Below are 24067 nucleotides of genomic sequence, written 5' to 3'. Positions count from 1 at the left end.
TAGCAGCACTGTCAGATGCTGGTGCAGAGGTCAGAGTAAAATCAATCAGGGTCATAAGTAATTGAGAGCAAAAGGGAGCCTTATGTCTGGAGAAACCAATGAGAATCTGTTTATTTTTGAAATCTAATCATGTAGCAACAGTGCAGTCCAAAAATGCATGCAATTACCAGTCAAGAGTTTCAGTTACTGTTTAAATGAAGAAAAGAATATGATCTTGGTGACTTTGACTGTGGCATGGTTGGTACCATATGGCTTGGATTACCCAATAAGAACAATGAAATGATAGAGAGCGATGCTCCATATACTGTACAAATAGGGAATAGAGATGCAATTATAACGTATTATTATTACTTTCTTTTTAACATTACTAACTGATATATGTACATAACCCTGATTTCATCCAGTGGATCTGGTTTGAACTGATAAGAAGGCTACAGTAACTCGCATAACTACTCCTTACAACCGTGGTGAACAGAAAAGCATCTCAGAATGCACAACATATTGAATATTGATGTGGACATTCTACAACTCACTATGGTTGTAAAGAGTTCCTATAGGTCAGTTTTCTTAAACATTTTTCATTTTACAGATTGAATACACTGAACCTAACTGTCCATGCAGAATACAAGTTAAATCTATATTCAACATATACCTGGATTATTATTTATACATTTGAACTGCTGTTACAGTGGCTGGTTTTGTGCTTGGGTCTCCATCATTGAACATTTGATGGCTTTGTCAAGAAGGAATTAGAGTTCAATTTATAATGGAACTTAGAAGTTCCTCAAAAGCTCCTGGTTACACATTTCCACTTGACTATTTACAGTTGTGAAAAGGACATTATTTATAATTACACTGTTTTTGGTACACCAAAAGGTGTCTCTGTAGATGGCTCCTTCATCTTGTCTCAGGGAGTTTTTCCTTGCCGCTGTTGCCTCTGGCTTGCTCACTAGGGATACATATACATTTAAACCTTGTAATTTTTATTTTTCTGTAAAGCTGCTTTGAGACACTGCCCATTGTCAAAAGCACTATACAAATAAAATTCTATTGAATTTCCATGATCAGTGGTTAATACTATATATCTATACAAACAAACTCTTTGAACTTTGTCATTAATTAAACCTTTTGAGCTTCTTTACACCACAAAACATTCTTTATTAAAAGCACCAGAGGGGAAAAGCCTACTTACAACTTTTCATTGCAAAAAAAACAACTTATGGATTCAACATTGATTCAAGCATTCCCTTTTATTTAATAACCTCAAGCCACATTTTGTGAAATATAAATGCTAGTCAATTCAACTCTCCAATAAACCATTTATCACTGCACACTTTGTTTCATAAAAATGGTTTGTTGAAGAATGAAAGCTCCTTTAAAAAGTATATAAAATGAGCTCTGTTGCCTTATTGCTAGTGATGTAGCTTGGATTACTGAATAAGAACAATAAATGATAATTAAGTGAGAGTAAAAGTTGAGAGAAAGGCTTGAAATAAAAACAAAGGATAAGATGGCATTATAGTGTTGACTGAGATGAGTACATAACCCTGATTTCATCCAGAGGGTTTCATTTAATAGCTTACACATCTTTCAGAGCTTCAGAAAAGCAGATTAAAAATACAATGTACAATATCATCGCCAAAACATTCCGTATGATGAGAGGTTTCAACAGGCAAGGACATAAGGCAATGCTCTAATGAAACTTTAAAATTTGATTTTTATATCTCTATGGCAGTCTTTGTCTGCTAAAGAGGAAAATGTACCCAACTGCATGAGCCATTGTGTACAAAAGAATACTATTGTGAACCAGTGGCATTCTTGATCATTATTCTGCTCCAGAACCGAAAGTGGCTGTCAGTAATAATCTCAAATGAGAATCTCTTTTTCATTCTTCCATCTCTCGCTTTTGCCTCACAGCTCTAGAGAATCTGGTCTGATCTACATTCAGTTCATAACGTCTCATACATCTCAGATTTTTTTACATATTTCAAAACAAAAAATGCTCAGATTTCTATTCATCTCCCCAAGCACAGATGAATTCATACATCCGATTTCAAACATGATTCTTAATTTAGTCTTGGCCAGTTCCTTCCCTTGAGTAAAGTCTCCACAATTATACAGCAGTTCCCAGCTGGCCAAGGTGTTGAGGGTGTTTCTACCATCTGCAACCTTTCAAATAGCTTCTCATGTGGTGTCACAGAGCAGTGTGACACACTCAGTGTAAAGTGCTATCCACCCCATTCTGCATGCATGAGCTCATTCTTGTCTATAAGATAGCTATTGCTACAAGTGACTGAGAGTATTTCATCACAAAGCTGAGTATTTGTGTACGAAGACAGAGTAGAGACACTAGATCCCAAAACCTCCCATTGCCTTCGCAAGAGGTTCAAACCTGTAATCTCCAGACAAATAGGTGAACACTTGTACTGCACTACTCAGGAGCTGTAATCAGGACTTTTAATTTTTGCAGGCAAAGTGATTTCTCACGTATAAATAAATATTTACCTTGAGGCTGCTTAAGGCTATTCTTGTCAAGCCATTACCAAAAAAACAAGACAATAATGTGTGTCTAGATATACAGTAATCATCAACAACAAATGCTGTTTTTGCTTGTTAAGAACCAATTCAATCATTAATCAACATACAAAACACACAGTCACATCATTAGGGGAACATTTTAAGTCCATTTCTTTGTGAACTAATTAAAATTGGAAATTTACTGGCAACGGTAACAAGATTTCAAATTGGAGGCATGGGCTACTTGTGATACACACACAAGACACAACACATCTGCATTCATCAAAAGTGCTCAAAGCACCCTCACGCCTTGTTAGCACAGAGGAGTGGGATCATTGGTACACAGCCCAGCCATTCAGGATGGTTTGATGAAGTGGAACTTGGGGCCAAGCTTCTGCATGTAAAGTTGACACTTTGTAAACGAGCTTTGTGGCACAGCATGCTCTCTGCTTGCAGGAATGGGCGATGTGTTGTTAGCGCAAGATCACGCTGTTGCTTCTTCTGCATGTGTGTGTGTGTAGGTGTGTGCGTGTCTGAAGGAGAACAAATGGTCTCAGAGCCATCAGGTAGCTCTCTGGTGAACTGGAGAAGAGAGACAGGGAGTACATTAGGAGTAATTGGGCATTCAGAAGAAGGATGGATCAGCAAGGCAGGAGGAAGGAAAAGAGGGGGGAGGGTGGTGGATACAATAATCAGAGCAAGTGAAGAGCCTTTGCCAATCTGCCACTTAGCTGCAGTGCAGTTATGCCTGGGCACCTAAGAGTCTGGTGCAATTTTAGGGAAAAAACACCAATAAGTAAGGATAAAAACAAATTTTCATGTATAAATATACAGAATTTCTTTCTGGAAAAATTAATAAAGAAAGAAAACACAGAAAGAAAGCTATATCCTTGTTTATCCCAGAACATGTTTTATGGCTCTTGGGGTCAAATCAACATAAATGACATAATTTTCTGGTTACTGAGCTACAATATACAGTATATGAACACCATGTGGGACAATATGAATCTTCGATAGCTTTATCCTAAGGGCTCAATCCTATGCTAGTGTAAGGCCCAGATGGTATCTGGCAATAATGAACAGAAGCTTTTAGTCCTTTAACATTTCCACAGCGTTGATCCTGCAGCTGGGATTAGGAATTCAGTCAGACTGTATTGTGATATCCCTGAACAAATTTTGAGATAATCTTTGAGGGATTTACAAGATGAAGTTGTGGTAAGGTGTTAGTGAAAATGCTTTCGAATTTTAGCGAGGAGAGAACTATCTTTGAAACTGTGAGTTAAATGAAAGTAACAGTTAATAGCCTCTAACACAAGCACAAATTTTCACTGGACAACTAGCAAGAACAATTGAAAGGTATTGCTCCTATATATGGTATTATATATGAATCCTGACATCTCTAACTGCATTTATTTTCTCTTTGTCAGGTCTGCCCCTGAAGCTCTGAAGTAATCCTGAAAGCTCCACTGCACAAGGATGTAAGAACAAGGAAATGAGTGAAGACCCAAAACCATCTTAGTGTGTCCCTCTCCAGAACATCAAATCAAGTCATTCTTTGATAGAAGACTGGAAAAGATGAAACACAAGAAATTGAATTTTGCAAACACCAAGTAAATTTTGGCAGATATAACCAAATAACCAATATTTAAAAAAAAAAAATGAGTGTGATTACAATGGTCTTTGTGCTTATTCATCTCCTGCTTGGGGTTGCCAGCTCCTTGGTTATTCACTCAATCCCCTGGAAGGTACCCTGTCCTCACCAGTGTGTATGCCAGATCAAACCCTGGTACTCACCACAGTCTGTGTATAGAGAGGCTCCAACTGTTGACTGCAATGACCTGCTCCTCACTCAGTTGCCTACATCCCTCCCTCCAGAGACACAAACATTAAGGCTGCAGAGTAACCTCATCAGTTCAGTGGACCAAAGTGAACTCGAGGGTCTTGTAAATCTAACTGAGCTGGATCTCTCCCACAACAGTTTCATCAGCACCCGTAACTTGAAAATTACTGACCTGCCAGCTGTTCTAAGCCTACACATGGAAGAGAATCAGCTGAGGCACCTGCCTGAAGCAGCTTTCTCTGGACTGCCTAACCTTCAAGAATTGTATCTCAATCATAATAGGCTCAGAAGTATTTCGCCAGGAGCTTTCAAAGGTTTAGGTAACCTTTTGAGGCTTCATCTCAACTCTAACCACCTAATGATAATTGACAGGCGCTGGTTCCATTCTCTGCCTCAACTTGAAGTACTCATGACAGGTGGAAATCCAGTGGACACTATCCAAGAGCTCAACTTCAAACCTCTTGGATCCTTGCGCAGCCTAGTGTTGGCAGGCATGGGCTTACGTGAGGTCTCAGAGCGTGCTCTAGAAGGACTTTTGAACCTGGAGAGCATTAGCTTCTATGACAACAACTTGACCAAGGTCCCAAAAGAGGCACTTCAGAAGCTACCAGGCTTGAAATTTCTGGATCTTAACAAGAACCCAATTCAGCTGGTGCAGAAAGGGGACTTCAGGGACATGCTTCATCTGAAGGAGCTTGGCTTAAACAACATGGAGGATCTGGTGTCCATTGAGCAATCAGCAATGGAAAACCTCCCTGAACTAACAAAACTAGAAATCACAAACAATCCACGACTGTCTTTCATTCACCCTCAGGCTTTCCAGAAGCTACCACGTATGGAGAGCTTGATGCTCAACAGTAACGCCTTGAGTGCTCTGCATCGTCAGACTGTGCAGTCTCTGCCAAGCTTACAGGAGATCAGTCTACACACCAATCCCATTCGCTGTGACTGCCTTATTCGCTGGGTAGGAGCAGAGGATGACAAGCCAGTCCGTTTCATTGAACCACAGTCCACATTCTGCTCAGAACCGCCAGAGTTAAAAGCAAGACGAGTGAAAGAAGTCTCCTTCAGGGAGATGGCAGATAGCTGCCTCCCTTTGATTGCTCCAAACATGTTCCCTTCTTACATTCAACTGAGACATGGGGACAACATAGCCCTGCATTGCCGAGCACTGGCAGAACCAGAACCAAGTATTTACTGGGTCATTCCAAAAGGTTTGAGATTAACTCCTTCCACAAGGTATGGACGTTACCAGGTTTTAACAGAGGGCACTTTGGAAATATTTGGAGTCACCGCTGAGGAGGCTGGTATCTACACTTGTGTCGCACAGAATCTAGTTGGAGCTGACACAAAGAGTCTAACACTAAAAGTGGAGGGATCTGGCAGGGCTCAAATAACAATCAATCAAATAAATGAAGACAGCCTGCAGGTCCACGATGTTACAGAACGGTATGCTTTACTATCTTGGCATACGGGTCACAACATTCCTACTGCACGAATTTCTTGGATAGCAAATGGAAGCCTGGAAGACCACCAAAAGCATAGCATCAGAATACTCGCTGGCACTAGGGGCTTCAACCTATCCCGCCTCCAACCAGGAACCCATTACAAGGTCTGTCTGCATATGGGGTCAAATGACACCTCATGTGTCCACCTCAGGACTAAAGAGGAGTTTATACTACATCTTTGGGCAGACCTCACCCATGCAATCCTACTGGGTTTATCAGCTTTTTCCATGATCGTGATGGCAGTCAGAGCTTGTCAGTTGAGGACAATGTATGACTGGAAAGAGTATGAAAAAACCCATTCTACCATTTTGACCCAGGAAGCAATGGCTTTCATGGCACCAGTTTCACTTCAGCAGGACAAGGATAAACTCTCAGAGGGCGGCGGAAAGGCGCTAAGCGATGCTAAGCCAGCACAAGATGTTCCAGGTACTGAGAAAGAGACATTTTAAGATACGTGTTGTTCAACAACTGAAAGGGATTATGTCAGAGAAGCCCTACAAACTTTGTACTCAAATTACAGCTCACGGTCCACACTAACAGACCACTGAACAAAACCATATCTTTTTTTCGCAAAATTACAAGTGTCCCAATTAAAACAGTAGTGTCATAATAAGAGATTTCATTTGTATTTATTTTATAATGGAAATGATACAGACCGTATATGTACAGTGAAAGCATTTTACATGTAATCACGTACAATATATTCTGAGAAAACAGAGCAGCTGTAAGTGAGCGCTATCAAATGTTTGCAAGAAGCTTGAAACTTTGAAAGCTGCATGAACTTTACATGAAAGTTGCAAGGTGATATGAAATAATCACATATTTTTCGTACTGCTGGAGACAGAGCTGACCAACAGGCAAAGAAATTCTGTGAAAGAAACTTTCGATTTTGTGACAATTTGGAAGAAAACTGGTGTTTTTGTTTTGTTTTTGTTTGTTTGTTTCTTTGTTTTGAAGAATCGTATTCTCCTTGTGCGAGTTGTTAAAGAGTTAAATGTTACTTTTCTATTTTTTAAACTAATACTCTTTTTCAAATAAACAGGTCTAAGCATAGGTACTGAAAGAATATGTACAATACAGAAGGGTATTTTTAATATGTTGCATAACTGTACATCAAGTATTTCTCTTTGATATTATGGGCCATAATCAGCACACAATATGAAGTCCAAGCTATCAAGAGGTATCTTTGTCTTAGTGTGTGTGTTTGTGTGTATGTGTGTGCGCGTGTGTATGTGTTTGTCTTTTAAATGATGGATACTTCAATATATGACCAAGGACACAGTATTACGTGTGAATCAGGGCTCTGTTTGGCTATGGATTTTCTCTTTATCTCACTCAAAACCAAACAAAAATTTTGAAAGCAATCTGCCAAAAGACTGATTATCAAGTGACATTCAGCCCTGAACAGCTTCATTGTGCCAGCTTCATATATTTTATGCATGGGGACAGAAGGAAAAGCCCCAGGACTCTGTGAGGGGTATTCATACTTGCCAACATGCTGAGTACAATGAATGAAACATGTCCTATTGTTTAAAAAAAGAAAAAAGGCAGTTCTCTTTTTTTTTTTTTTTTTTTTTTTTTTTTTTTTTTTTTTTTCAATGGAAATTCAATGGAAAGACTGGATACTGCTAGCAAGGACACACTTGAAGGAGGAGACCACATGAGTACAAAATGTCTTTCTTACTCAACAGCTTGCTGTCTGACTATTTAAGTCAGCGACCCTGCATCGACAAAATGGCATTAACACTGGAAGAAACCTTACCAGGGCCAAAGGACTTGGTCATTTGTTAACAGGATTGTCAGCTCTAAGGATTGTGAGCTTTGCTCTTCTCACTTCTCTACTATGGGGATCCCCATTTTCTACAGTGTCATTTATGGTAAAAAAAAAAATTGCTGTTTTGTTTGAGTTTTTTGTCAGATTGTAGTTGATGTGTCCCCATGTTACAGAATTTCTCTTGCTCTAACTAAACTGTCTCTCTTTCCCCTACTATTTCTTTTCCATTTGATATAATTCGTTGGCTCTTACTTTCTATCACCTCGAATCTGTACATACACTAAATCACCCTAAATTTCCTGTCTGTGTTCAGCTCCCCTTTCAGAAATTATTAAGAAGGCTGTGTGTTAAATTCTATTTTGAGGTATTATTAAACCATTTTAGACTGATGTCAGTGTCTTGATTAATTGGTCGTGGTTTGAGAATTTATTCAATGTGAGAACAAGTGCAAATCAAACCTTTAAATCAAACCTGAGCGTATACAAAGTCAGGGTTGTGGGCTTCAAGTTACTTGCCATTTGCACATCAGTGAAATTGTTCCTGGAGCAATTTTAATTTCAATTATAATGAGCATAAATATTCATTTGCAGAATAGCTCGTAGCTTTTTACAGATCTCACGGATCCTGAGGTGGGTAATGCTTCTCTTCTCGGCAACATTCATCTACTATAACAGTCCTCATCACATCCAGTTTCTTCGAGCATACCACAATTAATGTGAAATCTCACTTTCCTTTGCAGGTTAAAATGTGCTTGTCATAACTCGTCCACCACGTGGGATTTACAGCAGCGTCTGGTTAAATACTTTTCTTGTCTTTCTAAAATAAAAGCAAATATTATAATCACATAAAAGAAACCTCAAAAACCTCTTGAGCAAACTTCTTATCTGATATAACTGAAAGCATTAACAATATAGTATATTTAAGAATTACTACATTTTGCTTACCAGCTTTTAACATCTCTCTACTTTTAAAAATGCATCTCTTATTTTTGTATTCATTTAAAATTGCTTTTTTACTTTTATAGATACTGCATTGGTGGAATGTTGAAATATAAAATAGGAAAGTTAAAACACAGAACTTGTATGGGGAAATGGGATTAAACTAGGCAGCTAAAGTTTAACCACAGAAAGTAGTGAAGCATCATTCAGTTACATAATATTTACTGCTGTCTTACATACTCAAACGGTCCCCTCCTAACCTATTAAGGGTGGAAATAAGAAGAATAAAGCTCACTGCATCGCTGACCTGCAGATAATGGGGCAAAGGTCTATTTTCACAGCCCAATATCAAAGCTAAACTATTACTGTCGTCTCTCAGGAAGGTGCGCTACAATGTTATAGCGTGACTGTGTAAAAGACAGGGCGCCTCTTATTATTTAATGAATTATAATTTAATGAATAAACCAGTCAAGCTGAATGTTATTACCTCACACATCATATCTCTTAAGTTCAAACTGGAAATAATTAATGCAGGAATCAGTGCATCAAATGTAACTCTCTGTCAACTCAAGTTAAAAATCCCATGGGATATATCCATATTATCAACACAGCTGATTTCCTTTATACTCACTTCCTCCTGTTATACCCTGCAATTTGTCCTAATTGAATAGCTAAGCTTATTTGTTTTATAGATTTCTTTTTATGGATTAGCTATTTAAACTTGACACAGCAATCTGTATATAAAACTACAGTAACCTATGCTAATTACATCACTTGCAACTACATAATACGACTACATTTAAATAAACCCACAAGCTCCGATTGCACTGAATTTTCTCGAATAATTCATTTCCTTTGAATAATTAAATTCCTTCAATTTATTTTTAAAATACCTTCAACTATGTTTGCGTTATGTTCGGGGGAAATGCTGTCTCGGCATCTGAGCTCCCAAGATAAATTCTGTGCCATTTGAAAAGGTCCGCACAAAGGACAGCTTCCTTCTAAGATTTTAGAATATTTTTAAATAGTAAAGGCATTGCCATGTCTTTCTCACACATGGCAGTTCAGTTCAGCAAATGGGGGGTTTCACATGATAAATTAAACGTGGATTTAAGCGTCTATATTATTAATGAATCATTAGTGGTGGGACCTCTACCTTTCACTAGAGAGTATTGTATGATTCTTCAATAAACATGGCCAAAAATCCATTTTACTGATAAGAAGCCGGCTACATTTATTCTTGAAAGTTTAAATGGAAAATTGCCCTCCTCCAAAAACGTGTTTGGTTTCTTGTTCGAAACAAGATTACGGACTATGGAACAGACAACCAATCAAAGTGCAGCCTTCAAGATCCTGAAGGTTGTGACCAGAAAAGTGCACAAATGATTATCTATGTACATGGCGCTACACATTAATACCGGTGACTTTATGAGTAAATCACTAGTATGGAAATGGCATTGGATTAATAAACATTTTAAATGGTTTAACTTTACTTATGGCTCATAAATGCACCTTGGAATATATTAGAATCAGGTTAGACATTAAAGTCAGTCAGTAATCTCAACAAAAAAGTATATGCACAATGAATCGCATTGAAATTGTTTAAAAACCAAGGCAGGTCTCCATGGTTCTGTAACATACTGCACTGTCATGAACACAACGTTTCATAACACAATGTTCTGTTAACCATGGCTATAAAGTCTACTGCATTTCCATAAGTACCTACAGTGGTCTTAGATGCCTTAAAAATACATCATTATGAATGTATTCACAGGTCATATGGCCTTCATAGTAAGTGTTACCATTTTTTAAACGGAGTGCATCGGACTGTGAATTTGATTACTGATTTCCACATAAGGAGCAGGAAGGGTAATGGAATCTGGAATAGGCTACGGAGATCACAGAAATGGAAAGTGACGCCGGTTATTGGAGTAGATGTTGACTTTTTTAAGTGGTGTGTGTGTACATGTGTCTAAGGCGGGGTTTTGCGGCCTTGCTGCTATACACAGTGGGATTTTCTTGCTACTGTAACCTTACCGTGCCCTTTGGATAGGTTGTGTGTTTGGTGTTTACACCATTAATCAGCAGCAGCAACAGAAGTGATAATAAGCATCTAATAAATATTCCTGACTAAAAACACTAGAGAAAGGCACAAAGGTTAGAAGTAGGTATATAAGGTGTAGAGAATCACTCCTAAGATAAAAAAAAGACACAATGCTTAAATGCGTAAATGATGCTTTCTGTGAGGATCTTTAAAATTGAGAGTTTGTAAGAAAATTTTGTTTGGCATTTCTGACAAAAACTGTTTGATGTCACACCCATTACTAATAAAGGTATATAAATAACTTGATACCAGTAGATGCGTTTTGAAAATGTGTCTGTGTTTTCCTCAAGTGGTTAAATGACAGCATAGGCAAATTGGCTTAATGATCCTAAGCTTGTTTTGTTAGCCAGTGTGAGGGCAAATTTCACATATCCACATCCAGAACGCTCCAATTTCAACACACGCAATATGTTTTATATCAGAGTTCCACATGTACATCAATTCTGTAATAGATATGTACAGTAGGAGCTTGTTTGGAGGGTGGGTTTAACAACCAGAAAGAATCAATGTCGATGGGATGATCTTAAGAAGCCAAGTTAATTAGCGTGAACAAATCATGGCCAGATTTTTCCAAATTACTCACCATGTTATGATACCTAACACTTCTTAGTAGTCCAGACAACCACAAGACAGAATTTTGGAGCTTTTACATGGACAATTCTTCAAGCTCTGGGAAAACGGCATGATAAATAGTAATTAGTATCATTAGTATCAGATGCCAAGGCAGCACATATATGGATATGGATAAGCATACATCCCTGGACCATCCCCTAGATAACTTTAGCTAAGTTTGATCTCTCAATAAAAAAAAAAAAAAAAAAGATTAGCTGCACTGACAGACCTCATGCTAATGACAGAAATAAGTGTGCAGTGAGCATGGCAGCATGATATAGCATAGAGCAGACAGGTCATGGAGACGAAACTGAAATGGCCCCACAGGGTTCTTAGTCAGCCATCGCTGAACATATTAATTAACTGAATTTCTATAACCACGATGCAGCTCACAGATGGTAGCAGTGCTCGAGTCAAGTCATATGTGTACGAGCTCCTGTTACTCCACAGAGCAATTTTGGGGTTTCTAATTAATGGCACTGCAGATCTCCCAATGAATTCAGCTATTTTAGGTTCTCCAAGAGTATTTATCACAAAGCTGAGAAGCTATTAGACAAAGATTTTCATTTCCTCTATTTTGGTATGAAAGCAATAATAAAGCATTGATATGGTAATATTTTGAAACCAGTATTGTCAGTGGCAGCTGGTCGTGATATTAAAAATATCACTTGTATTAATCCTAATAAAGCATTAGGGTTGTGGCTTATAGCTTAGGCTCTCATGACAGTAATAATAAAGCTATTTCATAATCTCAAATGAACGCAGAAAAACAGACAGACGAAAACTTTCTCGATCGCTAACGTTGTGTTTCAAGTTCACAAACACAGCTTATCTGTTTCCAAGGAAACACTGCGAATAAGAAAAGCTGAGCATTCAATCCCTGTTCTGTTTATTTGTCCTTTTATTATAGTTTCCTTACTCTACGTACTTCTAGTCCCTCTGTTAGTATTTTAAACAAATAGAATCCCTCCACACCACCACCATCAGGTCTCTAATCCTTTCTGAAATTTGACCTTGCTGTGACTTTGTACCTGTTTGGATCAATTAAAAAAAATCTAGTCAGTTCATGTACAGGTAACAAATATAATTACTTATAAATCCTCCAATCTGTCAGTCACTTGTTTATAGGATATTGCTCAAAGAAACATGCAAACTTCTTTAAGTAATTGTGTAAGTAACTCACATTGGTCATATTCATTACAGCCATTGTGTAGTGATAGTTAAAATGATCAAAAGTAGAGGCTGTGGATTCATGTAGACTATTTCTGAGACCATTCCAGAAAAATCAAGATAATCCACTTTTAAGATCTTTGTTAACAGCAAAAACAACAAAAATTGAGGCTTATTATTCTGTATTTTTCCCTAAAACAGAGGGACGGTTTAGTCCTATGAGCATAGTAAGTATTAGCAGGGCCTGAGGACTGCAGAGTCATCATGAGCAATGCCACATGATAATAGACCACAGCAGCCCCAACACACACACTCTTAGTATAAAGACATACTTGATTAAATGTTAAAGAAATAGCTCGTGCTTTAATCAAGTTTTGCCTCAACAGCACCACCAATCATAAACATTGTCTGAGAAGGTCAAGAATAAAACACTTCAGTCTGGTGTTGATGTAAATTCACCACTGGAAAAAAGATGCTGCACGTGCAAGAAAGATGATGCATAGAATAAACAAAATAAACAGATGATGGGACTCAGTCAGACCCATTATATTCTTTCTGTCCATGCTCGTGTTGCTGTAACATGCAGCACTACTTCGGCTCCTCGTTTTCCACTGATTAGCTCTTGTCGGTTTAGATGGCGGAACATTACAGACAGCCCGTTAATGCCATCACATGCAATTAAAGCAATGACCTTAAATAGAAGATCAGCAGATTGAAGCACTGCAAATTAGGCCTGTAAATGCAATTACACAGTGTATCAGTACATCTCTGCATGGCAGGTACTGTGAAACAATCAACCTGGTGGTGACATCATTCTTTTATAGTCTTTTCAATCATCTTATAATCACTACTGGGCAGCTTCAGTTTGTGTGTACATTTATTATATTATAAATTATGTAATTGTGTACTTAATACCTGTGTTCAGTCCTGCTTCAGATCCTGTCTTCTGCAATACTTTCATAGACCCTGACTGCCCCCTACTGGTTTATATGAAAAGCCCAACAGAAATTAAAAATAAATAAATAAATAAATAAATAAATAAATAAATAAATAAATAAATAAATAAATAAATGACCAGAGTAGGCCATGTGGTGATTGGAAAGCAAACTGGATTCAGAAATACACAAAGTACTCCACCAAAAATTAGAGAGAGACCTAGTTTATTAATTAGTAGCACTATTTATTCAACTCAAAATATGCTCATAAACATGAAATGTGTTCAAAAGCAGAACTCAAGCAAAACATAAAAACATATAAACAAACTTCAATAATTATGGCAGTGAATTCAGCTGAAATACGTGTTACCTTAAATACCATGTGGCAAAAACGACTAAAATCAGTTCTCTTGTGTGCAAGGACCCTTAATGGGCCCTTAACACGTTGTTGTTTAAGATTACAGGTACAGAAAATCATCGTCTATCGCCCCCTGGTGGCAGAATAAATTAGACAGAAAAGATCTAGCAGTTTGTAAGATAAGCAAACAAAAAAATTAGCATAGCAGACATCAAGCATTCAATAGGCAGAGCAGACAATCTTTTTTCCTACATACTGCAAGTCAAATAAGAGAATTATAAACAACAGCACAAATAATTTAAAGAACTGCTCATCTGTGGGGAAAAAAGGAAGTGTGGCAGAAACTCAATGGAAAGAAGTGCTAAAACAAGCTCAAAAAACACAACAGCAACAACTTCAACTAAAGCTTCAAATGTCAGGAGCAAAATTGTAATTCTAAAGAAAACTTTTGGCAAAATCTGTAACAAGAGTCATTTAGATCACACTGATCCGGCTTTCTCAGGATTTTTCTTTATGCTCATGACACAGGCTACAAGAGACAGTGGACAGGAAAGAAGGCATAAAGGCACGGTGTAATAGAAAGGCAAGAATGGCACACAAAAAGATCCTCTGTTCCCCAACGTTCACACTTTGGTGATGCTTAGACATGGCCAAGACTCCAACTTGAGATGAGGGTGACGGCAAAAAGAAATCGACTTTTCACCAAGGCCGTGCGGAGAACTGAAACCTCTTGGCCTGTTTGATAAAAAAGTCTAAACTTTGAGGAAACATGAAGATTCGCTGGCTAGTCATTTGGAAACAATGGCGCATAGGCAGTTATATAGTTACACACACATATAATAGCAGTATTTTAAGCTTACAGACATCCAGGACATTTATAGTATTAAGTGCTACTCTGAGGTGTTTCTCTACAAAAAACCCACAGATTAATGAATAATAATAATAATAATAATAATAATAATAATAATAATAATAATAAAAAACAACACACGCAAAACAACCGTGGTTCAGTCACAATTCACATGCGGGACTAGACGAACTAGAAAGCAAACAAGATAACCCCGTGAAATGGGGAGATAATGTTCATAAATAAATAATTTAGTTGATTCTTAGCTTAAATCCCAACACCTGGTAAATTCTTGTATTACATCATGGTGGCAAGGGCTAAGCATCTGTGCAAATATCTTTCATGTATTTAAGTACGAGTTTTTTGTTTTTAACGCAAGGATTGGTTTCCTTGTTGTATTGTGTCAAGTTTACACAGGTACCATCACAGGAATAGAAGTATGTACATTTCCTTCTGTAATGCAGAGAAAATGTCAGCTTCACATGAATACTCATGACAGAAGCTACCTTGCTCAGTACAGTATATACACACACGGCAGGCCGCAGGATTAACCTATTTACAATTTACATTTTCAACACTGAGCCGGAGTTCTCTATACAACTTAATCATGTGGATTTTACATGCAGACCATTAAACAGTTGTTAGCTATAAACAACTCTGTACAACGTATAGCTGTTTTGGGGGGTTTTTTTGTTTAAATGTACACTTTCACATGCAACCTGCTATTTGGTCATTAGGATATGGAGCCCTCTGTATGCTTTATGCCTGTGTATTTTTTTTATATATATATACATATATACATATATACACACAAACCATTTCTTAAGCTGTCAGGCTACAAACGTCTTGATGACTTTCTGGATGATCTGGCCACAGCCAGGGCAAGGGGCGTGGCACTTGTGTAGCTTGCGTGCACAGGGAAAGCAGGTGAGCATGTGCGCCGTGTGCCCGTGAATGATGTTGCCGTCACGTGGGCGGACACGGCACAGCCTGCAGGGTTCCAGCATGACTTCACGCCCTTCTTGGCTCTCCTGGGAACACTGGAGGACCCGTCGTGGGGCTTTGCCCTTAGCGGACACGGGCGAGGCAGGTAAATCACGGGATACCCAATGTGAGGGCAGGATGACAGGGTCTGAAACGGTTCTTGGGCAGTCAGGCACGTCGATGCCATCATCCTCATCCTCGTTTTCGTCTTTGGGATCTGGGAGTTCCGGGACAGAAACAGAGTGTGCTAGTCGAGTGCAGTCCTTGTACCAGTCCTTGCGGAGTGCCCAGCAACGCATGCAGTAGCGCTGTGTGGCAGAGTTAAACTTGCGGCACTCTGAGCACTGCCAGGCATCCTGCAGCAAACAGAGGAGGAACAGAAGTGGGCAAAAAAAAATTTTTTTTAATCCATTATTTGTGCTATTGTCACCACAATAAATCTCCCTATTTAATATTTTCATAACGTTGTATTGCATTCTTTAAGTGGACAGGCATCCATTAAAAGGTACCTGAGTGGAGATCTCGGTGTCTGTATCATCACTGAGACACTGCGAGTCATCATCTAGCTCCTCCTGCATCTAAGAATACAAATATAAAAGAATATTACAGCTCACCTCAGATTTATACTAATCCACAAATGATAAAGATGTGGTTCAGTAGCAGCCTCTACCTCCTTGTCCTCTTTACTGCCCCTCCCTTGCTCCTCTTCCTCCTGAGGAGACTCTGAGTCACTGCCTTGTTCAAGTGCTGCTTCCTTCATTTCCACACTAACCTGCTCGCTCTCTGCCTCATTCAGAAACCACAGGTCATCCGTGGTGTCTGACACAACAGCAGTGTCCTCCTCCTGTTTACAAAGAAGCTATTACTAGGTTAACATGGGGTATTGATGGAAATGTGATGATGCAATACCATTTTACTGCATAAACGTCTCTGTTTAAATTATTAACATTTTCATATAAACATCAATAATAATTTAGGTCCCTCCATGTATACAGAGTCTGAATACAAATATATTTGATAAAATGTTGTTTTAAGTTGCTTGTCTTACTTGATTTGTGTGGATATCTGTGGATCCATTGCTCCTGCGTGTGTAATTACTGCGCAGATTACCCAGAAACCACCAAGGCAGGCCGGACAGGTCCCATTCTTCAAGACTCACATCCAGCTTTGGCCGCTTACAGGCTGACCTTGGCATCCCATCTAAAGAGTCTGTAAACAATTTCAAGAAATACAAAACATGTCGCTTGTGGGTTCTATACAGTGTCTTTATAGACACTCTTATTTGTAAAGAATAAATATATTAAACTTGTTTTAGCATACAGTAGAAGCACACAGAGAATGTGTTTGTATAATGTATGATTTAAAATTTCCCTTCTTTGGAATTAAAGGGGCCCAAAACTGTTTCAGCATGACATTGCCCCTGTGCACCAAGCACAATCCACGAAGATATGGCTTGCCAGGGTTGGTGGAGAAGAACTTGACAGGCCTGCACAGAGCCATGACTTCAATCCAATCCATGCCTTTATACACCTCTGGAGGAAATGATAAAACAACTACACCTTAGGCCTCCTCAGGGGTGCCCAATCCTCACCGAAACTCTCAAGGAATAAAGGCTAACACGTCTGAAGAGACAGAAGAGCTAATGTAAGCCAGGTGTGAGTGCATCATTTACTTGGTGGAGATGACAGCAGGATGCACTATGAGAGAAAAAATAGTTAGAGGAAGCAGTGTGCAGCTCTGGGCAATGTCCTGCTGGGAAGCGGTTGTTACTTTGAGACAGACTACTGACCTAAACAGTTCTGCAGTCCAAGTACGCATGGCAACATTATTCCCTAATGGCAGTGGTCTGTTTCAGCAGGATAATGCACCCTGCTGCACTGCACAAATATCCAGTAAATAAGGAACTACAGTGATAAATCTGTCATCACATCACCTCTGTGTTGGACTCTTGAGTAAAGAAGAAGCAGTGCTGTAAATTGGTCACCACATGACTGAGTTAGATCTGCCATGCAGGGCACCAGCAAGTTTTAGCAGGTAAACCCAAGAGAGGCTTCTGTGTTGTGGAGAACATCAGACAGAAGCTTCAATGAAGGAGAGTTAAAAGGAGAGTCAAAAGAGCTGGGACAAAATCAGTGGCAAAAGCTTGAAGCACGGTAAGAATTTGGAGATTCCACAGAAAAAGACTTTTGGGACAGCCCCAAGTGTTTTACTTGACTGTTCGGCACATGTTAAGTAAGCTCTGCTAAGTGTAGGGGAGTGTTGTCCTCTACTGCAGACATGCTTTTCAATTGAACAGAACCACTTAAAATATGCAGATAATGATTTTTTTTTTTGTTTTATTGATTTGCCAAATCATAATTGACTTCTACATGTGTATGTATAGTACTCTGTCTTGTCTGACTCCAGCAATAAGGCAATTTAATTTAACAGGATTTGTTGCGCTTGGGCCTGAATTAAATACATACCGTCCTCTTCATCCCGCGGTCTTCGTTGAGACGAATTCTGCATGGCACAGGTACTGGCATCACTGCAGGATGTTCCAGAGCTACACATCTTGCTGGACACCTACATGGTGAAGGAGAAGCGGCATTACTGCCAGTGGCTATGATGTGACAAAAGGCAGAATAGCAGCTCCTCCACAACAGAGACCTTGTTTATGTGGCTTCAGAGAACCCCACACACACAGACCCACACACACACACAGACAGACCCAGACAGACCCACACACACAGACAGACCAACACACACACAGACAGACCCACACACACACACAGACAGACAGACAGACCCACACACAGACAGACACACACCAGACAGACACACACACCAGACAGACACACACACACACAGACAGACAGACAGACACACACACACACAGACAGACAGACACACACACAGACAGACAGACACACACACACACAGACAGACACACACACACAGACAGACAGACACACACACACACACACAGACAGACAGACACACACACAGACAGACACACACACAGACAGACACACACACAGACAGACACACACACAGACAGACAGACACACACACAGAAAGGAAAAGGGGAAAAAGGTATCTAAGCTTGTGGGTATCAAAATGGCATCAAAATCCCCTCAGGAGTTCGACATATTATTACTTTTAAAATTGATGGTTGTGACAGGGAAAAAAGAAGAAATTAAAAAGCAAAAAAAGAGAAAAATATGATTGTCGAGCTAATCTTTTAATGTTAAAAAAAAAACCAAAAGATATTGTTAATCCTGAATCAGGATATATCAATACAATATGCAGTTTAAAGGTGGCCATACCTTTCAATACTAAATGCTATTTAAGAAATTGCTTTGCCTCTTTTTTTTTTTTTAAACATGTATTGCCCTTCCCCACCCAAAAGGTGTAGCCACCACAAGCAAGTGATAAAGATAAAAAAAAAAAACTGCCAGGCTTCGCACACCAAACTCTCTTTTATCAGGCAAATCATAATCTCCTGTGTAAACCCATGACAAACTGTCTAATATGAGTTAATGCTTGTAAGGGTGTAGGATAGAGGGGTGGAGGAGGCCAGCGTGTGGAACAAACAGAGCTGCTATTATGCCAGAATAAGCGGCGGAGCAGAGAAGAAAACTCTGAGTGACAAACAGAGACGGGGACTCTGTTTCCCCATTAGCCATGCCCACACTGGTGGCTTTTCCCCCCCTAACTAAGACCACCAGGCGAAGCTGGCCTTGGGGATGTACAGAGACGGTGCCACTCTGTACACACATGACAGTTGGAGGCAGCTGCTCTTCCAGCCCTCTCATGGCAAACTGCATTTCATCTGCATTTCATCTTACCAGCTAAATGCTAAATACAAACACTCAAAACAGCCTTGGACTAAAACTAAAGATTTAGGTATCTAACAAAACCTGCAACTCAGATTTAGCAAAAGACTTTAAGTAAACGATTATTAGTAACATTAATGGGGACTAATATAAACAAATAGTACAAAAGCAGAGGTTGAAGAAAAGAAAAGAAAAAATAAATAATTTGTGAAAAGCCCTGTGTAAGATGGATTAGTTGTACCTGGGGAGGTAATATTAAGCGATAATAGAGATGAAACAGTACAAACAGGTAATGTCTGTAGTCTCTAAAAGATTAAAAATGAACAATTCCTGAGCAAAAGCCTGAAATTCGGCAAACACAGTTTTCTCGGTTATAGTAAAACCTGGACCTCGCTTTAATGTGCTAACTACTCCGGTGATGTACTTTCAGGCGATGGCTCATTAATCTGATCAAATTAAATCAGACATTTTTCTGAACTGGCCAAAACCCTTACAGACTACTCAAATGAACCTCCTTCAGTAAAACTAATCCATCATCACCATTAATATATAGTGTATAGTTTGGGATAAATCTGAACCCTGAGCAGGCTACAATATACAGCTGTTAAAGGCGCATGTATTTTCCGAGCTCTTTCGAAAGAACATTCTTAAGCAATGATGTTTCAGTTAGCCTGTACTTAAACAGAGAGTCAAACTCTAATATAGTGACTTGGATTTGATATCCGTCCACATGAAAGTTGTTGCCATGAAAGGGGCAGATGAACAACGCTTCTCCTGTGCACCATGCTGTCGCTTTACCTGCCCGGGATCTTCACATGGAGACATAGAATCCTTGCCGACTGAAACATTCTTTGCCGCGTCTGCATTTCAAATAAGACATAGTAACATACAAAAAAAAAAGAAAAAAAAAAAAACCTGCCCTTTATTAACCAAGCACACACCATTCATTCTTAGTATTCAGACAAACATCATGCCATTAGCCAGATTTGTATGGGAATTAAAAAAAATCTAAATGGCACAAAGATTCTGACATAGAATTTTATAAATACTTACAGAAGGAATTAAAATTACCAAATTCACCATGTGCATGCACACAGACTCTCTCTCTCACACATACACGCACACACGCACTAATTGCTAAGAAAGGTGAAAATAAAATGAAATCCATGTTCACAGGGCAGTGCAAAACTTCACAGAAAATATCACAGAAATAAAGTGTACATAATTTTTAAGATGTTCAGATAAATACCTTTAACTAATTGAGAAAGAGAATAACACACGTAGAAAACATACCCGAGCCATTTAAAATGAGCAAGTTCCTCTTCAGCATCTCATAGACAGGGCTGTGAAACAGATAATGAGCTTTTCATGAAGAAACCCCTGTACTGGGTATAGGTCAACATATTATTTAATACCACAGCTGTTAGAATGAATCCTCCATTCAGATTGGTCAAAATGCAATGATCAAGTGTCTATAAGAGCAGCACTAAAAAGTGCCAGCAACAAAATATTTACTACATAACTATATATATATATATATACACATACACACACACACATATATATACATACATATTATATATATATATATATATATATACACACATATAAACACACACATATATATATATATATATATATATATATATATATATATATATATATATATATATATATATATATATATATATATATATATATATACACACACACACATACATATACACACACACACACTAATATATATATACATATATCATTTCAGTAATGACTGACACAGGGGCTTCTTTGGGGAAAGAAAAACATATAAACAGATTTGTTAATAAAAATGTAATTGTTTTGTGATGTTTATTTATTTAGTTTTTATTTCTCCAGTGTCCGTGCTAGGCCGTAAATCTGCCACAATAAATGTTTCAACAAAGGGAAACATAACAATAAACAAATAACGGATAAGTATGATAGTGTGTTAGTGTTGGCAAACTGTAGCGCTGTATTGTTAAATGTAATTGTTAATTGTTATCTGTCATTTAAAATGTTCCTACAATGCCATGTTTTATTTCTTGATTATCTTGGTTTGAGGTTATGGCTCTACATGGCTCTTCTATGGCTTACAGAAGGCATAAGTTCACCTGGGGCTTTTGACAGAAAAGCTTTCCACTTCCAGCAGCTCCCCAAGGGGATCATCTTGACAATGGACAATGTGTTGCCTCTGTTTGTCATATAATTCCTTCACAATGATGTACTGGCCAAGGTAGTGCATTACCTGAAATAAAAATGTAGTGGGGTCAATGAAAAATCTGTGAAAAATGTCCCACTGATGACTGGCTAAACATTTTCAAGATTAGAGCCTGATCTGTTCCTTTCACTTTTCCTTTCACTTTAAGACAAAGCCTAGCTAGCATATCATAGAAAAGTAGAGCAACTTTATTCAGTATTCATCCTCTCCCTATGGCATCCCATTGCTTTTTTCCCAAAAAAAAAAAAAAAAGGTAGCAGGTCTCTGGCTAACACTTCTGGTATGAGGTCTTAAACTTGATCATCTATGCCCTGCTTGCAAAAACAACAATATGTCAATATATTCCCTCCCCGGGTAGAGCTCAGCTATGAGGCAAGTCTTGGAAACTATAGTATATAGATACCTGAGCATCACACCCATATAGAGGCCTTTAGCAAAATTGTTTTGAATGATGTAGCATTTATATTTCCTGCCACTGGTTGCCCTGACCTCAAACCCACTAAACACCGCTAAACAATGCTCTTGGAGTGGGTGATGGATAGCTGTCCACATACTGGCTATATAAGTCTATGTAAAGACATTACTGGAGTCTGCACTACTGTGTTTTGTTCAGCTGTTACTGTTTCCACAATCCATATACATAACATAATCCTAATGAATTTGTCTAGTGGTTCTCATTAGGGTTCCTGTGAATAGCATCACAGCACTGAAAACATGAACTATGATGTGCATCACAAAACAAATTGATCAATTAAAAAGGTTTTGCTTTGCCTTTTGGAGGAGTGAAGAAAAGAAAAGAAAAAAAATCCTGCTGAACTTTAAATACAAAACTACGTGCCTTTGTGTCCTGTGTGGCCGGTCTAATGATTTTTCACTCACTGCATAGAAGAGGCTTCAGAGGATACTGGAGATATGTTGTGGGCTCAGTTTAAAGCATATATATTCTGACAGGCCACTTCACACACAGCAACCTTTTCCTCCCAGTCTTCACTTGTGTTTCTAAATCACAGCACTGCTGTTGGCTGAATATTTTTGGTGAAACTAGACCTCATTCCTTAAAAGAGCATGGAGAATAATGTGTGAAAAATCCCAGCAATGCTGCGGAGCCTGATATCCATCATGTCAGTGCAGAGAATGGTTCACAGTTTCAATGGTATCTTGACAGTGATGCTCCTTTTTCAATGACACATTACAGACAGGGAGAGGTGACATACTGTGCATAGCAACAAAAATAGATAATATGTAAGTGAGGCTGAAAAATGGTCAGTGAATGTAGCTTTATAGCTTCGATGTTACAATGACAGCATGCAGTACAAACCTCCTTCAGAGTGAAAATCTCCTCCTGAGCTCCAGCTACCCGAAGAATCTGCAGCAGTGGAGCCTTGGGCTGGACCTGCATGACAAAGAATTATTCAGCATACTGGATAATGATCATCTTATGCCCTGCTTGCAAAAAATACAACAATACGTCAAAGTTACCTGACTTCCTTCCCCGGGTAGAGCTCTGCATGCTGGGCTTGAAGCCGAATGCAAGGCCGATGACATGGAGTTCATCATTAGCAAGCTGTAAAGACATTTTAAATTCCAACAATGCTTATATTTTCCCTTGGAAAAGCACAAAATGACCATTATTTATTACAATAAAATAAAAACGACAACAGGGTAGTAGCTTTCTATACAAATTGCTGGCTTATGTGTTCATTAAACACTCACATGAGCTGATTATTCACCTGTCAACAAAGCTAACTATTAGCTCCACTCTATGCTAGTCATTTTTCTTAAAATTAATTCATTAACTAAATATAGTTATATCTGTCTAATTCGTTTAAAAACACTTCTGTTATGGCCAGAGAACTGAAATAGGCCCTTAAAAGAACGTTTCGATACAGATAACGAACACTCTAACTAAGATATCGCTAGCAAACGTTCCCTCGGGAACAATACTAGCTAGCAAACAAACCCTGCTAGTTAGCGCGCTAGCTACATATATATTACGTTACATCCACAAATTTAAAGCTTTTACAAGCATCAAATACGGCGATGAAGTAGAAAATCTCACCTTAAAATAATTAAACGATTACATTGTTGGCCCTTTTCAAAGCAGGTCCGCGTTTCTAATAAGCAGGACAATACTGTTGTTGTATGCTACCTCAAGCTAACAAGCTGGGGAAGTTTTAGCCGCCTACTATTGACGTGGTGCGTGTTGGAGACATGGTGAGAGTCGATCACAAGTCTATCACGTTCAAAAAAAGCTGAAAAGCGTCTTTTCAAAATAAGGGTACCTTAGAAAACGGTGTTTCTTAAGCAGAATCATTCTCAAAATAATAATAATAATAATAATAATAATAATAATAATAAAACATGTTTGATTTATTTTTTTGACTCAGAGTTTTGTGTGAAATAAACAAGCGTCCTAGCATCAATCA

General features: G+C 38.5%; 2 protein-coding genes across 3 annotated transcripts in view; one reads left to right on the top strand and one right to left on the bottom strand.

The window, feature by feature from the left end:
* lrrn2 (leucine rich repeat neuronal 2) overlaps positions 1-7408 on the top strand; it is a 50775-nt gene extending 43367 nt beyond the window's left edge. Inside the window, exon 2 of the mRNA XM_060858164.1 lies at positions 3945-7408. Within this exon, the coding sequence (XP_060714147.1) occupies positions 4176-6314 (2139 nt within the window). The 5' untranslated portion in view covers positions 3945-4175 and the 3' untranslated portion in view covers positions 6315-7408. The remainder of the gene's footprint in view (positions 1-3944) is intronic.
* Positions 7409-15413: 8005 nt separating this feature from the next.
* On the bottom strand, positions 15414-23867 carry mdm4 (MDM4 regulator of p53). Of its 2 annotated transcripts, none has more exons than XM_060857704.1 (11): positions 23701-23867; positions 23121-23205; positions 22960-23034; positions 21535-21668; positions 20699-20748; positions 20204-20265; positions 18053-18152; positions 16636-16796; positions 16258-16446; positions 16097-16165; positions 15414-15943 (listed from the first exon to the last, which is right to left on the bottom strand). In XM_060857704.1, the coding sequence occupies exons 2-11, from the start codon at positions 23196-23198 to the stop codon at positions 15434-15436; spliced, it is 1428 nt and encodes a 475-aa protein (XP_060713687.1). In that variant the 5' UTR covers positions 23199-23205; positions 23701-23867; the 3' UTR covers positions 15414-15433. The 2 variants fall into 2 exon arrangements, with proteins under 2 accessions (XP_060713687.1, XP_060713688.1); XM_060857705.1 differs by having other exon boundaries at positions 16258-16431.
* Positions 23868-24067: the final 200 nt, after the last annotated feature.

This window comes from Tachysurus vachellii, chromosome 22 (assembly GCF_030014155.1).
Source record: "Tachysurus vachellii isolate PV-2020 chromosome 22, HZAU_Pvac_v1, whole genome shotgun sequence".
In the NCBI taxonomy this organism is placed as follows: Eukaryota; Metazoa; Chordata; class Actinopteri; order Siluriformes; family Bagridae; genus Tachysurus; species Tachysurus vachellii.
The sequence above is the reverse complement of the archived record's forward strand: the minus strand, read 5'-3'. Positions and strand labels throughout refer to the sequence as shown.

What these genes read in the sequence shown, in the direction of transcription:
- mdm4 (XM_060857704.1), bottom strand. Translation starts at nt 23,198, where the DNA reads ATGATGAACTCCATGTCATCGGCCTTGCATTCGGCTTCAAGCCCAGCA. An exon ending in CATGTGAAGATCCCGGGCAG is followed by an intron (nt 18,153 to 20,203) that starts GTAAAGCGACAG and finishes TTCACCATGTAG; the next exon opens with GTGTCCAGCAAGATGTGTAG. An exon ending in CAGATATCCACACAAATCAA is followed by an intron (nt 16,447 to 16,635) that starts GTAAGACAAGCA and finishes ACCTAGTAATAG; the next exon opens with CTTCTTTGTAAACAGGAGGA.